Source organism: Somniosus microcephalus, chromosome 33 (assembly GCF_052327205.1).
Source record: "Somniosus microcephalus isolate GS21.2 chromosome 33, FLI_Smic_1.0, whole genome shotgun sequence".
Taxonomy (NCBI): domain Eukaryota; kingdom Metazoa; phylum Chordata; class Chondrichthyes; order Squaliformes; family Somniosidae; genus Somniosus; species Somniosus microcephalus.
This window is the reverse complement of record NC_141019.1, coordinates 23702729-23721286: the sequence shown is the minus strand read 5'-3', so window position 1 is coordinate 23721286 and position 18558 is coordinate 23702729. Positions and strand designations below refer to the sequence as shown.

At 47.4% G+C, this 18558-nt stretch overlaps 1 protein-coding gene across 3 annotated transcripts in view; it reads left to right on the top strand.

Annotated features, from left to right (window-relative positions):
• LOC147097007 (acid-sensing ion channel 1-like) overlaps positions 1 to 18558 on the top strand; it is a 361076-nt gene that overhangs the window by 221750 nt on the left and 120768 nt on the right. For all 3 annotated transcript variants that reach the window (XM_085972733.1, XM_085972735.1, XM_085972734.1), the window contains exon 3: positions 17496 to 17623. In XM_085972733.1, coding sequence (XP_085828859.1) covers positions 17496 to 17623 — 128 coding nt within the window. The remainder of the gene's footprint in view (positions 1 to 17495; positions 17624 to 18558) is intronic.

The following is an 18558-nucleotide window of genomic DNA, read 5'->3' as shown; positions in this document are numbered from 1 at the left end:
CGGTACAATAGGCTGGTTTTTGGAGTGGCATCGGCTCCAGCAATTTGGCAGAGGGCCATGGAGCAGGTATTACAGGGAATTCCAGGCACACAATGTTACCTGGACGATATTCTGATTACAGGTGATGGTGATGAAGAACACCTCGCAAACTTGGAACTGGTGCTCAACAGACTGAAAGAGTATGGACTTAGAGTTAATCGGCAGAAATGTGAGTTCTTCCAGAAGCGGATCTCGTACTGTGGTCATGTCATTGACCGGGAGGGGCTTCATAAGTCTCCTGACAAGATAGAGGCAGTTGTAAAGGCTCCCGCTCCGGATAATGTCTCTCAGTTGAGGTCGTTTCTAGGATTGATTAACTATTACCATAAATTTCTACCAAACCTATCCACGGTACTGCACCCGCTAAACGCTCTTTTACAGAAGGGGGTACCATGGGAATGGAGCGAAAACTGTAAGAAGGCATTTCGCAAAAGCAAAGAATTGATCACCTCAGAGGAAGTGTTGGCTCACTTCAACCCGACACTGCCGATTCGGTTGGCTTGTGATGCTTCTCCATATGGTATTGGGGCAGTACTCTCACACAAGTTGCCAAATGGCACGGAAAGGCCAGTCGCGTTTGCATCCAGATCATTGACCTCCGCTGAGCGCAACTATGCGCAGATCGATAGGGAGGCTCTCAGCCTTGTATGGGGAGTGAAGAAGTTTAATCATTACCTGCAGGGCCAAAAATTCACACTTCTGACAGACCATCAGCCGTTGGTATCCATTTTTAACCCTAAGAAGGGTGTTTCAGTGATGACAGCACAGCGTCTCCAGAGATGGTCCCTTTTCCTAGGGGCACAAATAGAATTCAAAGGTACGAAGCAGCGTGGCAATGCTGATGGGCTGTCGCGCCTGCCACTACCTGAAGAAGAAGAAACGACGAAAGTTGACCCTGTTGAGTTATTTCATTCGACCATCATCGAGTGTTTACCAGTCACCAATGCAAGTATTGAAAGAGAAACCAGGAATGACCCGACACTGTCCAGAGTCTACGAGGTGACAGTGAAAGGATGGCCAACACGTGGTGATCCTCTGTTACCGGCATTCTCGGCAAGGCGAGACCAGCTGTCCGTCTGCCATGGTACTTTGATGTACGGGACAAGAGTGATTATTCCTCCCAAGTTAAGGGAAAGAGTTCTAAAAGAACTGCATGAAGGTCATCTGGGGGGAGTTAAGATGAAAAGTCTTGCTAGGGCTTATGTATGGTGGCCGGGTATTGACCAACAGATAGAGGAGTTGCCGAAAAGCTGCGCTGGGTGCCAAAAAGTGCAAAATGCACCTCCGATCGCACCGCTACACCCATGGGAATGGCCTTCAGCCCCATGGCAACGCGTACATATTGACTTTGCTGGTCCATTCATGGACTCCATGTTCCTAATTGCGGTGGATGCACATTCCAAATGGCCAGAAGTGATCAAGATGAATACCACTACTTCAGAAAAGACAATTGCAGTGATAAGAACAATATTCGCAAGGAACGGATTGCCAGAACAGATCTGTTCGGACAACGGACCACAGTTCGTGTCGGAAGAATTCCAAAAATTCTTAAAGAAGAATGGGGTGAAACATTATACCTCTGCCCCATATCATCCGGCGACAAACGGGTTGGCCGAGAGACTTGTCCAAACATTCAAAAAGGCAATAAAGGCCATGAACGATGATCAGATTCCGCTACAGCACAAGGTGGACAATTTCCTAATGGCATATCGAAACGCCGCTCATGCAGTGACTAACCAAAGTCCTGCCATGATGTTTTATAACAGGAGGTTGCGGTCCAGGTTGGACTTGTTAAAACCAAATGTGCGGAGGGAAGTGGAAAACAAACAGTTCCGGCATATTAATAACAAGACCACTCGAAGTTTCGACGTAGGACAACCAGTGTTGGCAAGGGGCTATGGAAACGAAAAATGGCAGTCCGGAACAATTCAGGCCAGACAAGGACCTCTGACGTACACAGTAGATATTGGTAACAATGTGATAAGGCGTCATGCGGATCAACTGGTAGAATCGAGAGCAAGGGTCGAACCCATGGTTGCGACAGAGACAACTGTGGAAGACGTTAATGAACCTGAAGCATCTACCTCGGCAGGGAATGTACCTGATGATGATAACACCCAATGCATGGGAGACCAACTAGAGGAGTCACCTCAGCAACAGGAATCAGAGACCACTGAAAGGCGTTATCCAAACCGAATCAGAAGGCCTCCTGAGAGACTGAACCTTTGAACTGTTTATACCTGAAGTTATATATGTTATTATGTTATGTTAAATGGGGATATGACTGTTAAGCTAAAAAGGGAGGATTGTGGTGTATGTAACCTGTTCCACCTTAAGAGAACTTAAGCCTGTTCCACCTTAAGAGATGTACTACTTTCTCTGGCTGCTGTATACGTAATACCGGTGGTGACCACCGGTATATAAGCACTGTGTAGTAAGATTGTATTTAGTATAGTCCTGACCTCCAACCAGTAAAGACCTGTTGAACTTTAATCTTGTAGTCTGTGTTAGTAATTACAACTAGAACACACAGACTTAACAACCAGCATAACCCGTGTTGCAAATCTGTGCCATCTGTTGCCAGGACAACTGCAGCCAACAGGGACGACATTGCCAGTGATGGCCGAGATCATCCTCTTGCTCAATTTCCACCATAAGAACATAAGAAATAGGAGCAGGAATAGGCCACTTGGCCCCTCGAGCCTGCTCCGCCATTCAATAAGATCATGGCTGATCTTGGGCTCAAAGCCACTTCCCTGCCCGCTCCCCATAACCCTTCACTCCCTTATCTTGCAAAAATCTGTCTATCTCCACCTTAAATGTATTTAATGACCCAGCCTCCGCAGCTCTCTGGGGCAGAGAATTCCACAGATTTACGACCCTCTGAGAGAAGAAATTCCTCCTCATCTCAGTTCTAAAAGGGCGACTCTTTATTCTGAAACTATGCCCCCCGAGTTCTAGATTTACCCACGAGGGGAAACGTCCTCTCTGCATCTACCACCCCCGCCCTCCCGCCACCAGTTCCTGCCAAGCTAGCTGCACTGCTGACCTCTATACAGGTGCTAAATGAGGAAACCCAGCTCACGCTCATCTCCTGCAGCAGCGCCGCCACTCGACCAGCCATCAGAACGGGTGCTGTGCCACTCCATCGCTTTCCCACCGACCCCCATTTCCTGCCGACATACTGGTTTTGCCAGCCTAGATTTTTTTTTGCCTTTTGAAAAGGCTGCAATGTTTTTTTTCTCCCGTATCCCATAAACTTTTGCCAGCAGCCCTTTAAGAGCTGCTCACTCCCACGATTTCCTGTCCCCCGCCCCTTTTGGCAAGTTCCCAGCACCAGACCCAACATGGGTGCTCCTGGGAAATCAGCACAGCTTAAAACCGGAGGCTGTTAATTAAGCCCTCTACTTGGTAAATCACCTTCTTTTTGGCATTGTAGAGAATCTGCCCACAAGTATAAATTTTGATTTCAGTTTTTTAAAATTCCGTTATCCCCTGACATGCCTGAATGGAACAGGATAGACGTGGCTGCGATTCCTGACGGATAGCATTCATTATGTGGGATCAAGTATATTAAGGTATCAATCACATGATTTCTACAAGACTGTCGCAAGTTTCTGAGATCCAGGATCTTTCACTTCTTCATATATGAAACTCTATCCCTGCTCCACCAGCGGCCCCGCCCCCCCACTGCCATCTGCAAATAAAGCAGTCTTTCGATTGGTGAAAACACAAGTGACCTACTTTTGCTGATAAATATTAACGATTATTCGTTTCCAGAATTTCTCCAAAAATGGCAACGGATTTGCCAACAGCAAGTCTCCTGCTGCGTGAGTGCTTCTAAAACCTCAGGTCAGCGCTTGTGAATCTCATCTGCGTGTCGCGCCTTCAATACCGCACAATATACTTTTACGTGGCTCCCCAATACCTCTATCAGCCCACGGGCTGAGTTTGGCAGTGCCCCAGCTTCTGGTGGTGCCAACATCCATCCTGGTGCCAACTGTAAGCTGCTCTTACTTTGCATGTGACCTGTGCCAGTGCTCGCTGGCTGCCAATGTAAAGGGCCTTGTACAGCCAGCGAGCACCTCAGAGTGAACTTGGTGCTTCCCTTGGAAGACCTGGTTGAATAAAAATGGATTTCCCTGTGCACCAGCTTCAGAGAATCCAGACAGTTTTTTTTGCGGGGGGCTTCAATGGAGAGCAATATTGGGCGGGGTGTAAAGCTGGCATTTCATCCGATCCCGTGGGTTTCCTGCCAGGCGAGTGAGGTTAAAATTGCCCCCTTTGCAGAGACCAGGGGCCTGCAGATGCAATGGGGCAAGTGGTGCACAAATGTCAGAAACCTAGAAAGATAGGAGCAGGAGTCGGCCATTCGACCCTTCGAGCCTGCTCCGCCATTCAATATGGTCATGGCTGATCCTCTATCTCAATACCATATTCCCGCTCTCTCCTCATACCCCTTGATGCCTTTTGTGTCCAGAAATCTATCTACAGGAAACTTTGTGCTATCCGGCACCGACGGGACCGAGCTGTTGCCATTCCCTCAAAACTGTCGGACACTCCAGCGCTAATGTTGAAAGATACGGAAGCTTCTGAGCTCCGTATCTGTCAACAAACCCTGTTGCTTAGCAACAGCTTCTAAACAGTCCAAGCGTCTCTGTAGCGTCTCTGTAGCTTAGCAACAGCTTCAGCAGACCTTGCAGAGCTTGACTGTTGAGGAAAAAAGCAACGAGAAAAAAAAAACCTAACAAAAATGGCACCTGATTTTTGCTGGTGGCTCAAGCATTCTGGACAGTTAGCCTCCGGATAACACAAAGTTTCCTGTATCTCCTTCTTAAATATAGTCAGTGACTTGGCCTCCACAGCCTTCTGGGGTAGAGAATTCCACAGGTTCACCACCCTCTGAGTGAAGAAATTTCTCCTCATCTCAGTCCTAAATGTCCTACCCCCTATCCTGAGACTGTGACCCCTCGTTCTAGACCCCCAGCCAGGGGAAACATCCTCCCTGCATCCAGTCTGTCTAGCCCTGTCAGAATTTTATACGTTTCAACGAGATCCCCTCTCATTCTTCTAAACTCTAGTGAATACAGGCCTAGTCGACCCAATCTCTCCTCATACGACAGTCCTGCCATCCCAGAAATCAGTCTGGTGAACCTTCGCTGCACTCCCTCTATGGCAAGTATATCCTTTCTTAGGTAAGGGGACCAAAACTGCACACAGTACTCCAGGTGTGGTCTCACCAAGGCCCTGTATAACTGTAGTAAGACATCCTTGCTCCTGTACTCAAATCCTCTTGCAATGAAGGCCAACATACCATTTGCCTTCCTAACTGCTTGCTGCACCTGCATGTTTGCTTTCAGTGACTGGTGTATAAGGACACCCAGGTCCCTTTATACATCAACATTTCCCAATCTATTGTATCGATTTGTATGTGGGTTCAATGACGACACATTCATGAAAGAGAATGACTTTTTATCTAAAGTATGTTCAACTCTGTTAACAGCATTACAGGAGACACCATCTTAGAGATCCATCTAAAATGAAACTAAAACTAAACTGCTTGTCTCTCACATGCCCTCTGCTGGTCAGGCATAAGTAATCAATCAGGCAAATATGCTGGTAAGGCATCATAATCAAACAGGCAAATACCATCACTATTTGCTGATATCATTACATCTATCACCATTTAAATAATACTCTACCTTTCTGTTTTTCCTACCAAAGTGGATAACTTCACATTTATCAATGTTATACTGCATCTGCCGTGTATTTGCCCACTCACTCAACTTGTCTAAATCGCCTTGAAGCCTCTTTGCAGCCTCCTCACAACTCACATCCCCACCTAGTTTCGTGTCGTCAGCAAACTTGGAAATATTACATTTGGTTCCCTCATCCAAATCATTGATATATATTGTGAATAGCTGGGGCCCAAGCACTGATCCTTGCGGTACCCCACTAGTCACTGCCTGCCACCCTGAAAAAGACCCATTTATTCCTACTCCCTGTTGCTCTCCTGAAACAGGATTCCGGAACCTGATGTGTAAGCATGGGAGTAAAAGGCACCGTAGAAATAGTTGACTCCGATCGCACACTGTTGGTGACTATAGCACTGGGTAATAATGCCGAGTCTCCATGTAAGACTTTTCTGTAGCCACTTCATGTTATAGAACTGCATTAAAAATAAGTGGTTCTTGTTAGATCCGTGTGTCTTGATGTTGTGTCCTTCAATAATTAGACAAGAGACTGCAGGGAACGATCAACAGGTGTTTACTGAATGAGGGTTACTCTAGAACTAAATATACAGATCCCTACTCAGGGTTTATATACAGGTGTGGTCACTGCCGGTACTACAGTATACAGGAGCTGCAAAAAGTAGTTCTCCCCTTAAAGGTACATACATTACACTTCCTCCCCTTTTAGATTAACAGTACCATAACACTCATTTAACAATTAAATATCAAACTAATTACAATTAACACTTTTAACATGCAACATTAACTGAAAATAGTCTATTTATAAATTCAGTCTTTGGGGAGGCTTCCTGATCCTTTCTGGATAGCGCCTTTCCCGAGTGTCTTGCTCTTGGTGCGGAGGCGATTCTGGCCCCCTGTCGTCGGTTGGTTCATCCACTTCCGATGCTACTGTTTCTGGGGTAGATGCTACCTGTACGTCGGGTTCATCACCAGGTACGTATGGGCGAGACATGGGGTTGACTCGTTCCTGTGACTCTAGGATCTGGTCAACATGGCGTCTCACAATGTTCTCCCCAACATCCACTGTGTACATTAGTGGCCCCTGCCGTGTGCATATCGTTCCTGGTTGCCATTTCTCTGTTTGGTAGTCGCGGGCCAAGACTGGTTGCCCTACATTGAAGCTCCTTGTCGGCTTCTCATTGATGTGCTGGAATTGCTTATTCTCAACATCTCTTCGTACATTTGGTCTGAGCAAATCCAGACGAGATCTCAACCTTCGGTTAAAGAACATCATGGCCGGGGTCTGGTTGGTTACTGCATGTGTCGCATTTCTGTAGGCTAACAGGAAATTGTCCACCTTATGCTGCAGTGGAATGTCGTCATTACACATGGCCTTTACTGCTTTTTTAAAGGTTTGTACGAACCTCTCAGCCAATCCATTTGTGGCTGGATGATACGGGGCGGATGTGTAATGCCTTACCCCATTCCTTTTCATAAATCTTCGAAACTCTTCGGACACAAACTGTGGTCCGTTATCAGAGCAAATCTGCTCTGGCAAGCCGCTCCTGGCAAAAATGGTCCGTAGGACTGCAATAGTTTTCTCCGTGGTGGTGGAGGACATTTTGATCACCTCAGGCCATTTCGAGTGCGCATCCACGGCTATTAAAAACATTGAGTCCATGAATGGACCAGCAAAATCAATATGCACCCGTTGCCATGGAGATGAGGGCCACTCCCATGGGTGTAGAGGGGCATGTGGTGGTGCATTTTGGACCTTCTGGCATCCTGAGCAGCTCTTTGTCAGGTCCTCGATTTGCTGATCGATCCCTGGCCACCACACATAAGCCCTAGCAAGGCTTTTCATTTTCACCCCTCCCAGATGACCTTCGTGAAGCTCATTGAGCACTCTCTCCCTTAACTTGGGTGGAATTACCACTCGGGATCCACACATCAAGGTCCCCTGGCATACTGACAGCTGTTCTCTTCTGGATGAGAAGGCTGGCAACAGTGAGTCGCCATGTGCTGGCCATCCCTTCACCGTCAAATCATATACCCGAGACAGTGTCGGGTCATTTCGGGTCTCCTTCTCTATACCAGCGTTAGTTACTGGCAAGCATTCAATTATAGTCGAATGAAATATTTCGACAGGATCCACTGCTGGTGCTTCCTCCGCAGTAGGCAGTGGCAGGCGTGATAGCCCATCAGCGTTTCCATGCTGTTTCGTGCCCTTATACTCGATTTCATATTGGTGCGCCCCTAGAAAAAGGGACCATCTTTGTAGCCGTTGCGCAGTCATCACCGGAACGCCCTTCTTTGGATTAAAGATGGAGACAAGTGGTTGGTGGTCAGTCAGCAAGGTGAACTTCTGCCCGTGCAGATAGTGGTTGAACTTTTTCACTCCCCACACTAGGCTGAAGGCCTCCCTGTCAATCTGGGCATAGTTACGCTCGGCTGAGGTTAGTGACCGAGACGCAAAGGCTGCTGGCCTCTCCGAGCCGTCCGGGAATTTGTGCGACAGCACCGCTCCAATGCCATAGGGTGACGCATCACATGCCAACCGAATTGGTAGTGCTGGGTTGAAATGAGCCAACACCTCTTTTGATGTGATCAATTCTTTGCACTTCTGGAAAGCTCGTTTACATTCGTCATTCCACTTCCATGGTACCCCCGTTTGCAGTAGGGTGTTCAGTGGGTGCAGTACTGTAGACAAATTCGGCAAAAACTTATGGTAGTAGTTCACCAGCCCGAGGAACGACCTCAGTTGTGACACATTTTCCGGTGCCGGAGCCTTGACTACTGCCTCAATCTTTTCAGGGGACTTATGTAACCCCTCTTTATCAATAACGTGGCCACAATACGAGATCTGCTTCTGGAAAAACTCGCATTTGTGGCGATTAGTTCGGAGCCCATATTCCTTCAATCTAGTGAGCACCTGCTCCAGGTTGGCGAGGTGATCACTGTCATTTTCGCCCGTGACCAGGATGTCGTCCAAATAACACTGGGTCCCTGGAATCCCTTGCAGGACTTGATCCATTGCCCTTTGCCAAATAGCCGGAGCTGATGCTACCCCGAACACCAGCCGGTTGTATTAGTAGAGACCTTTATGAGTGTTGATCGTGAGGTACTGTTTCGAGGCTTCTTCTACCTCCATTTGCAGGTACGCCTGGGCCAGATCAATCTTAGTGAAGTGTTTCCCTCCAGATAGCGAGGCGAAAATATCTTCAATCCGCGGAGGCGGATATTGTAGTGTGAAGGACTGGGTTCACTGTCACCTTAAAGTCCCCACAGATGCGAACCTTCTTTGGTTCCCCAGGCGTATTACTCAACGACCTCTTCATTACAGGAATGATGGGTGTAGCCCACTCGCTCCAGTCCACTTTGGACAGTACTCCTGAAATTTCCAAACCTTCCAGCTCTGCTTCGACGGCTGGGCGGATCGCATAAGGTACCGGTCTGGCCTTAAAAAACTTTGGGCTTGCATTTTCCTCTATTTTGATCGTCGCTGTTATGCCTTTTAGTGTTCCGAGTCCCTGCTGGAACACTTCTTGTGCATCAGTTAGCATTTTTGACAGTCGTCCAGGTGTGATGTCGTCATCCTTTTTGGCATCTACAGTCAGTGCTTGTATGGAATGCCAATCTAGCTGTATCTTCCGGATCCATTCACGTCCTAGTAGTGGTGGTCCTCCATCTGGCAATACATATAGGTCCATTTTTGGTGTTTCCTTGCCGTTATATATAACATTCACCCTTATTTTTCCTTTGGGGTAGACTTTTTGCCCCGTGTATGTCTTCAAGACAATCTTTGTATCTCTCAAGGGTATATGTGAGAATAGCCGCTTGTAGTCCCTTCGGTTTATGACTGTTAGGGCTGATCCTGTGTCCAATTCCATTTTCACTTGGACTCCTGCTATCTTGAGCGTGACCCAGATAGTTTGGTGATCCTCCGTTTTGATCACATTATGTAGTTTCAGACAACCCAGCTCCTTGCTTCCGGAGTCTGTATCACTTTTCTGTTCGTCTGCACTACTCTCCGTCACCTTATGTACCTTCTTGTACTTCTCCTGTGGAGATTTCTTGCTGCTGGTTTTCTTTCCCGACCTGCAGACTCTTGCTATGTGTCCTACTTTTCCACACTGTCTGCACACTTTGTCCTTGAACCAGCAATCCTTATGGTCATGTGTTGTTCTGCCGCAGCGATAGCACTTCACTGTTCCGTATGACATTTCATTTGTGCCACATTCTTGCAGTCTCCGTTGTATCTCTGCCGCGCCCCGTGCTGCTGCTTCATGTGATACTGCAATGCTGAAAGCCTTGTCCAGCGTAAGATCCTTTTCTGATAGAAGCCGTTTCTGGGTTCCTTCACTTTGAAGCCCACACACAAACTTGTCCCTTAAAGTATCTGCTAGTCCCGTTCCAAACTGGCAGTGTTTCGATAGCTTGCGCAGTTCCGTTAAATACTCAGCATTACTTTCATCTTTATGCTGGTTCCTTTTGTGAAACTTAAATCTTTCTGCTATCAGCAGCAGTGTGGGGTTTAAGTGGTCCTGTAGGATTGACACTATGTTTTCAAAATCCTTTTCTACTGGCTTCTCTGGGGTTACTAGGTTTCGTAGTAAGCCATACGTTTTTGCACCCATTGAATTCAACAATACCAGCGCTTTCTTGTCATCTGGCACTTCATTCGCCTTGCAGTATACTTCTATGCGTTCGACATATGTCGTCCAATCTTCGACTTCATTGTCGAACGCTGTGATACTGCCACTCTTCGGCATTTTTGGGTGTGGTTAGACTGGCTTAAAATGGTGTCTCCCGCGCTCTCCCTTCTTCCCCGCTGCGGCTTAAAATGGCGTCTCCCACGCTTTCCTTTCTTCCCCACTGCGGCTTAAAATGGCGTCTCTCGCGCTTTCCTTTCTTCCCCGCTGACGCTGCTCGGCCCTTGAACACCAGCTGCGCTCTGCGCGTTTTCCTGCGTGCCTCTCTCCCCCGTTGACGCTGCTCGACCCTTGAACACCAGCTGCGCTCTGCGTGTTTTCCTGCGCACCTCTCTCCCCCGTTGACGCTGCTCGGCCCTTGACCACCGGCTGCGCTCTGCTCTCTCTCGTCTCGCTCCCCCGTTGACGCCGCTCGGTCCTGAACACTGGCTGCGCCCTGTGCGCTCTGCCCTCTCTCTCTCCCCCGTCGACGCTGCTCGGACTTTTTCTGTGCCGTCGGTTGGCTCTAGCCGCCGCTGTCCGGGAAGGGTCTGCGCAGTACCTGTTGCCAGCCCGTTTCGCTGGACCACCGTGACTGGAAAGCCAAGCCTGGCTCTCGACAGCCTCCCCTGCGATGCTGAAATCTCTGTTGGATGACTGGGGGGTTTCCCGTGGTCGACGCCCATGCTTCTGGACTCGGCCTTCTTCCACTGTTCTCCAGGAGCGAATCCCTGGGAGGTGATGCAGAGTTGCAGGTAGGTTTGAATCTGCTCGTCGCCAATGTTAGATCCGTGTATCTTGATGTTGTGTCCTTCAATAATTAGACAGGAGACTGCAGGGAACGATCAACAGGTGTTTACTGAATGAGGGTTACTCTAGAACTAACTGTACAGATCCCTACTCAGGGTTTATATACAGGTGTGGTCACTGCTGGTACTACAGTATACAGGAGCTGTAAAAAGTAGTTCTCCCCTTAAAGGTACATACATTACAGTTCTGAAACGCCCAAGGTCTCTGATGCTCTGTGATGTGTCCGAAGTTAAACAGAGACCAGCAATCGGCTAACCTCCTTTGGTGGCCTGTATGGTAGGGTTTCCAACCCTCGCTGGGCGTATTTTTGGAGGTCTGATCACATGACGTCTTCTCGCATCGCGTCTGCTCACATGACACTTGGCCACAGTTTGCAACTGTCATCGCATTGACCGTATAAAGGCTGGGTCCCAGTGGTTGAGTGTCTCTGCTCGTGCCAGAAGCTGTCGCCCGAGAGGTTCTGAGAAGAGCTAAAGAACGTGCGCAGGCGCAAAGCTATACTTTTCTCCCGGCTTCCTCGCAGCAGTGCCCGCGAGAGCGATCCTCAATTCCAGGAGATTCCCCGACCCTACGTGCTCAGGGTGCTAGTGGCTAGGAAGAAGGATTGATTGGGTCTCTGCAAGCAATCTGTATAGCTGCTTTATATTGGGTTATAATTGGCAGCCGTGCCTTCAGCTGCCTAGGCCCTAAGCTCTGGAATTCGCTCCCTAAACCTCTCTGCCTCTCTCTCCTCCTTCTTAAAACCTACCGCTTTGACCAAGCTGTTGGTCACCTGTCCTAATATCGCCTTACGTGGCTCGGTGTCAAATTTTGTTTGATAATCGCTCCTGTGAAGCGCCTTGGGACGCTTTCCTTCATAAAAGGCGCTCTATAAATGCAAGTTGTTGTTGTTATATGCCGTACTAATGCTGATGGCTCCAGCATGTGATTCTGACGTGGTTTCCTGACGGGCGTATTAGGTTAAAACTGCCTGCAAAGACCCAGCAGGCAAGCGTGTAGCACTGGCTCCCTGCGTTGCGCTGAGTCCCAAGGCGCGGCCTTCACCTGATGGCGGAATTGTAAACGCCCCCTTGCGTGGATCGACGGCGTCCTTGGTTCCTGGAACCAGCGGCTGCTTAACTCGGGAGTGCAGCTGGCGGAGAGGCTCCCCCACATCGGCAGCCAGCCGCACGCCTGTCGTGTAAAAGTACCTCCTGTCACTTGACATCACAAATTGCAAATGACGTTAACAAAATTTATTCAGCACTTTGAAGGTAGGATATAACAGAGGGAGCCTAATAGGTTGAACAGTTGTCTCGGCTAAAACACAGAATATGTACAGAAAAGAGCTTGCATCCCTTTGATTAAAGAATTGGATGATGATACTACTTTAGTTAATGCATTCTTAGCTTGGACTATTTAAACGATTATGAGATATCAAGGCTGTAGTTATACTTCAGATACCAGTGTGCCTAATCAAAGTAAGAATCCAAGTGTGCCGGTAGAGTTGGATGCTCAGTCAGCAGACTTGAGTTATACTGCTGACTGTGCCTTGCACTGAGATTTGTGACAAAGGAACCGTGTGCATGCATGTTTGGTGCATGTGCTGCAGAGCTCTGTTCCTTGGGTGGCTAGCTTGTTGTAAGAGCTGGAGTTATATCGCAGTCCCAGTGTAGCAAGAATACCTGTTAGACGTGCTCTCATCTATATCTTGGCATTCGTGCTCCAGTCAGATCAGGACCTGACTCACGAGTTATATTCCACTTTCATGGCCTCGCCCCCTCCCTATCTCTCTAACCTCCTCCAGCCCTACAACCCTCCGAGATCTCGGCATTCCTCCAATTCTAGTCTCTTGAACATCCCTGATTTTCTACGCTCCACCATTGGCAGCTGTACATAGAAACATAGAAGATAGGAGCAGGAGTAGGCCATTCGGCCCCTCGAGCCTGCTCCGCCATTCAGTGAGATCATGGCTGATCATCCAAACTCAGTACCCTGTCCCTGCCTTCTCCCCATATCCCTTGATCCCTTTAGCCTTAAGAAATATATCTAACTCCTTCTTGAATATATTTAAACAATTGGCCTCTACTACCTTTTGTGGTAGAGAATTCAACAGGTTCACCACTCTCTGGGTGAAGAAATTCCTCCTCATCTCAGTCCTAAATGGCTTACCCCTTATCTTTAGACTGTAACCCCTGGTACCTTCAGCTGCCTAGGCCCTAAGCTCTGGATTTCCCTCCCTAAACCTCTTTACCTCCCTCTCTCCTCCGTAAGACGCTCCTTAAAATCTACCTCTTTGACCAAGCTTTGACCTGCCCTAATATCTCCTTCTGTGGCTCGGTGTCAAATTTTGTTTGATAATTGCTCCTGTGAAGCGCCTTGGGATGTTTTCCTACATGAAAAACACTGTATAAATGCAAGTCGTTGTTTCACATCAGTGTGCATCGGAAACCATTTTGCATCAGTGCAGAATTGGAGTGAGTCTTTGGCGCAGTGGTGGCATTCCCGCCTCTGGGCCTGAAGGTGCAGGGTTCAAACTCCCACTCCAGACAGTCCCGGCGAGTGGAGTCGGAGCTCCGGCTTTGAATTCTGGGTTGACATCCAGCGGGATACTCGCGTCCGGTGGGTGTGGGTGGCCCCCCGCCTCATCGTATGGGTTGTGGGAGCCCATAAAACCCTCCCACCGTGTAGGACGGACCACCCTATCGGCTGGTATAAAGATGGTTACAGCCCACGGAAGGAGCGTTCACCCTGCCAGACAGACTTAATCAGCCTGTGGATCCTTCCACTACTTCACACTGTTCCCCAGTGAGAAGACATAAAAAGATGATCAATGCAGAATTGACTGTCTCATTTCAACATAAAATAACTGCGCACCTCCTTGCCTGAGATGAACATAAGAATTAGGAGCAGGAGTTGGCCATTCGGCCCCTCGAGCCTGCTCCGCCATTCAATAAGATCATGGCTGATCTTCTACCTCAACTCCACTTTCCTGCACTATCCCCATATCCCTTGATTCCCTTAATATCCAAAAATCTATCGATCTCTGTCTTGAATATACTCAACGACTGAGCCTCCACAGCCCTCTGGGGTAGAGAATCCCAAAGATTCACCGCCCTCTGAGTGAAGAAATTTCTCCTCATCTTAGTCCTAAATGGCCGACCCCTTATTCTGAGACTGTGACCCCTGGTTCTAGACTCCCCAGCCAGGGGAATCATCCTCTCAGCATCTACCCTGTCAAGCCCTGTAAGAATTTTGTATGTTTCAATGAGATCACCTCTCATTCTTCTAAACTCTAGAGAATATAGGCCTAGTCTACTCAATCTCTCCTCATAGGACAATCCCCCCATCCCAGGAACCAGTCTGGTGAACCTTCGTTGCACTCCCTCTATGGCAAGTATATCCTTCCTGAGGTAAGGAGACCAAAACTGTACATAACCTGTGTAATAATCAAACTGCAATGATAGTCTTTATTCAGTGGCCAATTGAATCTCTGATCCTTCTGTATTTGCATTCTTACTTTGGGAGAGTTTGTGGAGAATCTCGAAGGAGAAAAAATGTTTCTGTATGGTTTGGTTTTACATCGTCTTAAAGTTGGCACTCCGACGTGCTGACTGCTGACTGGCATGGACTGCGCAGCCACCACAAGAGCTGCATTTCCCACGGGCACCGGAGAGCTGACAGCTGGCAGCAAGTCAGCAGGTAGTAGTTCAGTTGAGTGGTTCTAAGGATGATGGAAATCACGAAAGCAAAGCCAAAGGGGTTTCTGAAAGTAGCACAAAGTGTCCTAAGAAGGAGCTTCTGCTGCCGGCTCTTTGCAATGTGTAATGTGAGCCTCAATTTTACATTTTCAACTTTTTTGTTACCATGTTGCTGAAGGTGTCGCATTATAAATGGTGCGAGCTTGGGGAAAGGGTAATGATCGTGACATAGAAGTATCACCTGACCAGCACTCCTGAGAAAGATTTGTCTGCAGAGAATTAAGAAGAAATAAATTGCACAAAATATACACATTGTATATACTGTATAATCTAAACTATACAGTGCAGTATGCTACACACTATATGATGAACTATAGTGTATAATAAGAAGAAAGAAATAGGAGCAGGAGTCGGCCATATGGCCCCTCGAGCCTGCTCCGCCATTCAATAAGATCATGGCTGATCTTCTACCTCAACTCCACTTTCCTGCACTATCCCCATATCCCTTGATTCCCCTTGAGTCCAACAATCTATCGATCTCAGCTTTGAATATACTCAAAGACTCAGCATCCACAGCCCTCTGGGGCAGAGAATTCCAAAGATTCACAACCCTCTGAGTGAAGACATTTCTCCTCATCTCAGTCCTAAATGACCGACCCCTTATCCTGAGACTATGACCCCTGGTTCTGGACTCTCCAGCCAGGGAGAAACAGTCTCTCAGCATCTACCCTGTCAATCCCCCTCAGAATCTTATATGTTTCAATGAGATCACCTCTCATTCTTCTAAACTCCAGCAAGTATAGGCCCATTCTACACATGTATCTACATAATGTGTTGTTTACCAATATAAATGATCCAATATTAGTAACAAGCGCATTAAACTGTACATATGAATTTCCTCTGTATGCTATTTTAAGAAAGAAAGAAAAACATGCATTTATATATCGCCTTTCACGACCACCAGACGTCCCAAAGCACTTTACAGCCAATGAAGTACTTTTTTGAAGTGGAGTCACTGTTGTAATGTGGGAAACGTGGCAGCCAATTTGCGCATAAACAGCAATGTGGTAATGACCAGCTAATCTGTTTTTGTTATGTTGATTGAGGGATAAATATTGGCCCAGGACATCTGGGAGAACTCCCCTGCTCTTCTTTGAAATAGTGCCATGGGATCTTTTACGTCCACCTGAGAGAGCAGATGGGGCCTCGGTTTAATATCTCATCCGAAAGACGGCACCTCCGACAGTGCAGCACTCCCTCAGTACTGCACTGGAGTGTCAGCCTGCCTTTTTCTGCTCAAGTCCCTGGAGTGGGACTTGAACCCACAACCTTCTGACTCAGAGGCAAGTGTGCTACCCACTGAGCCATGGCTGACACGTGTTACCTTTTTAAAATAAATGGGTTAAGTCCTTTGGTACAGTAGTGGACAAGGCAATTTCATGCAAACTTGTTAATGTGTTCATTATTGATATTACGTAACACAATTTCAACCCATGCATAGCAATGTTCCCTTTAATTTTTCTTTGGGTGCGTGGCCCCTTTAAGGGGCTGCATGGCTCATTCAAATGACCTCGCATGCGCGGTTTTTCCTATTTGAAAGGCAGTGAGCTGGCTGCGTGGGAGCTGCAGAGCACTGCACGGCCGCGCAACTTAAAGGGAACATTGAGGGATCGTATAATTAGCTGTACACTGCATGTAATAATTAAAGTTATACCCTTCATAATATATGCAATATAACCGGCACTGTACATAATATATTGTATATTATACGATAACCTATACACTATTGTATAATCGAATAAACAACACAAAACATTTCCACTATAATAATCTGCACATTGTTCCGTGATTCCAATCAGGGAATCAGTCCTTATCGAAATAATTTGTCCTCTGTGTGATACACTCTGTACAATATAATATTTCATATTTCTTATGTATTACACACTGTAATAAACTGTACACTGTATAAAATTGTCAGGACAAGCCTATCGGGAATGGCCGAAACCTGGTTTGAATCTGCATTCAAAAGCAGAAACCTCCATGCAAAATGGGTAAAGTAGTTGGTTACCTAGCAACCACCAACATAATTGTGTTGTACTTTTGATTTCTGATATGCTGAAGTATAATGACGGTTCCCGCTGGGCGTCACAAAGAGAGAGATAGACACTGAGAGGGAATGAATCCTGAGAGAATAGGGGTGAAAGGTTCCAGCGATTCTGGCTTTGGGCAGGCTCATGTATTTTTCCCCTTCTCCATCCCATTCTCCCTTGTACCTGTTCCCTGTTATGTGTTAGCCAAATGGTTTGACTGCTTCTGACTGCGTGAGCTCGAGTTGAAGTTGAAGCCAGGGGGTCTTTCGTTCAATGCACATTGCTTGCAGTGTTTTACTGTGCAATGCGGAGGGTGAGTGGTGTGGATTTAACTTTTGAATGACACCTTAAGAGCTGCATGGACTGAGAATTACCTTGGAAAGGGAAATCGCACCAGTCCTCAGGTTGAGGTTAGTTTGAGTGGTTGATGGTGGCAGTGTAAGAGCTCATTAATATAGCATTAACGTCTGTTTACTCTGTTCTCCCACACAGATGAAACCTCCTTTGAAGCTGGTATAAAGGTTCAGATTCATGGTCAGAATGAGCCACCGTTTATCGACCAGCTGGGTTTTGGAGTGCCACCTGGATTTCAGACATTTGTGTCCTGTCAAGAACAGCGGGTATGAGGAAACGAGATCAAACTGTGATTCTAGTCTCTTAGTATCAGCTACATCATCTTAAAGACACAGTGGCTTTGCTGAGGGCCACTTTGGTGTCTCCCAGCCCAGGTTGTTGCTAATAACAAGTATTTACTACAAACACATCCTGTTTTCCCAGAAGAAATGCTTTTGGTGACCAGATGTTACCACAGCCCTGAGCGTCACTGCACATCTGTTGATGTTTCAGCCGGGACCCTTCCAGAGGTCTTAGAAAGATTCCCACCCAAAATGTGAATCTGGCTTTTCTGCTCTAGACGCTGATGGCCCTGCTGTCTATCGCCAGTATCTTCACTTCTGATTTCCAACATTCATGCTTTTTGTTCTGATCATCCTGAACATACAATTAACTGACAAGTATCGAGTCTTTCAAAGCATTTAATAATACAATTTAAGCCTTTTTTGTGAAGGGGAGGAGAATGGAGGCTCACCAAGGTGAGGGACGTCAGTATTGAGGAGTTGAACTCTAACATTGGCCAGAATTTTCCCATCAAAAAGCGAGTGGGTTTGGAGCGTGGGGGGCTGTTAACTTGCTAAAAATGCGAATCCCGACCTGATCCCGCCTCCAACCCGCCCACTTCCGGTTTTCCCGGAGGCAGTGTGGGGGGGGGGGGGGGCGATGGCGGGCAGCCAACCCGCTCTTAGGGAGCGTTACCTCAATTGAAATATTGTAATGAGGCTGGAAGCCTCTATTTTCCCCTCCATTTTTAATTTAACTGCCTGGGGACGGGTTTCACACAATTCGTGAAACTCGGCAGTTAAACCGAGGCAGGGACTGCTGGATCCAGGAGGTAAGAGGCTTTATACCTACCGCCTGGATCGAGGGTCCCAACCTAACCCACCCCCCCGCAATCGTAGACCAGCCCACCGTGAGGCCTCCGATTGCCTCCCCAGGCCTC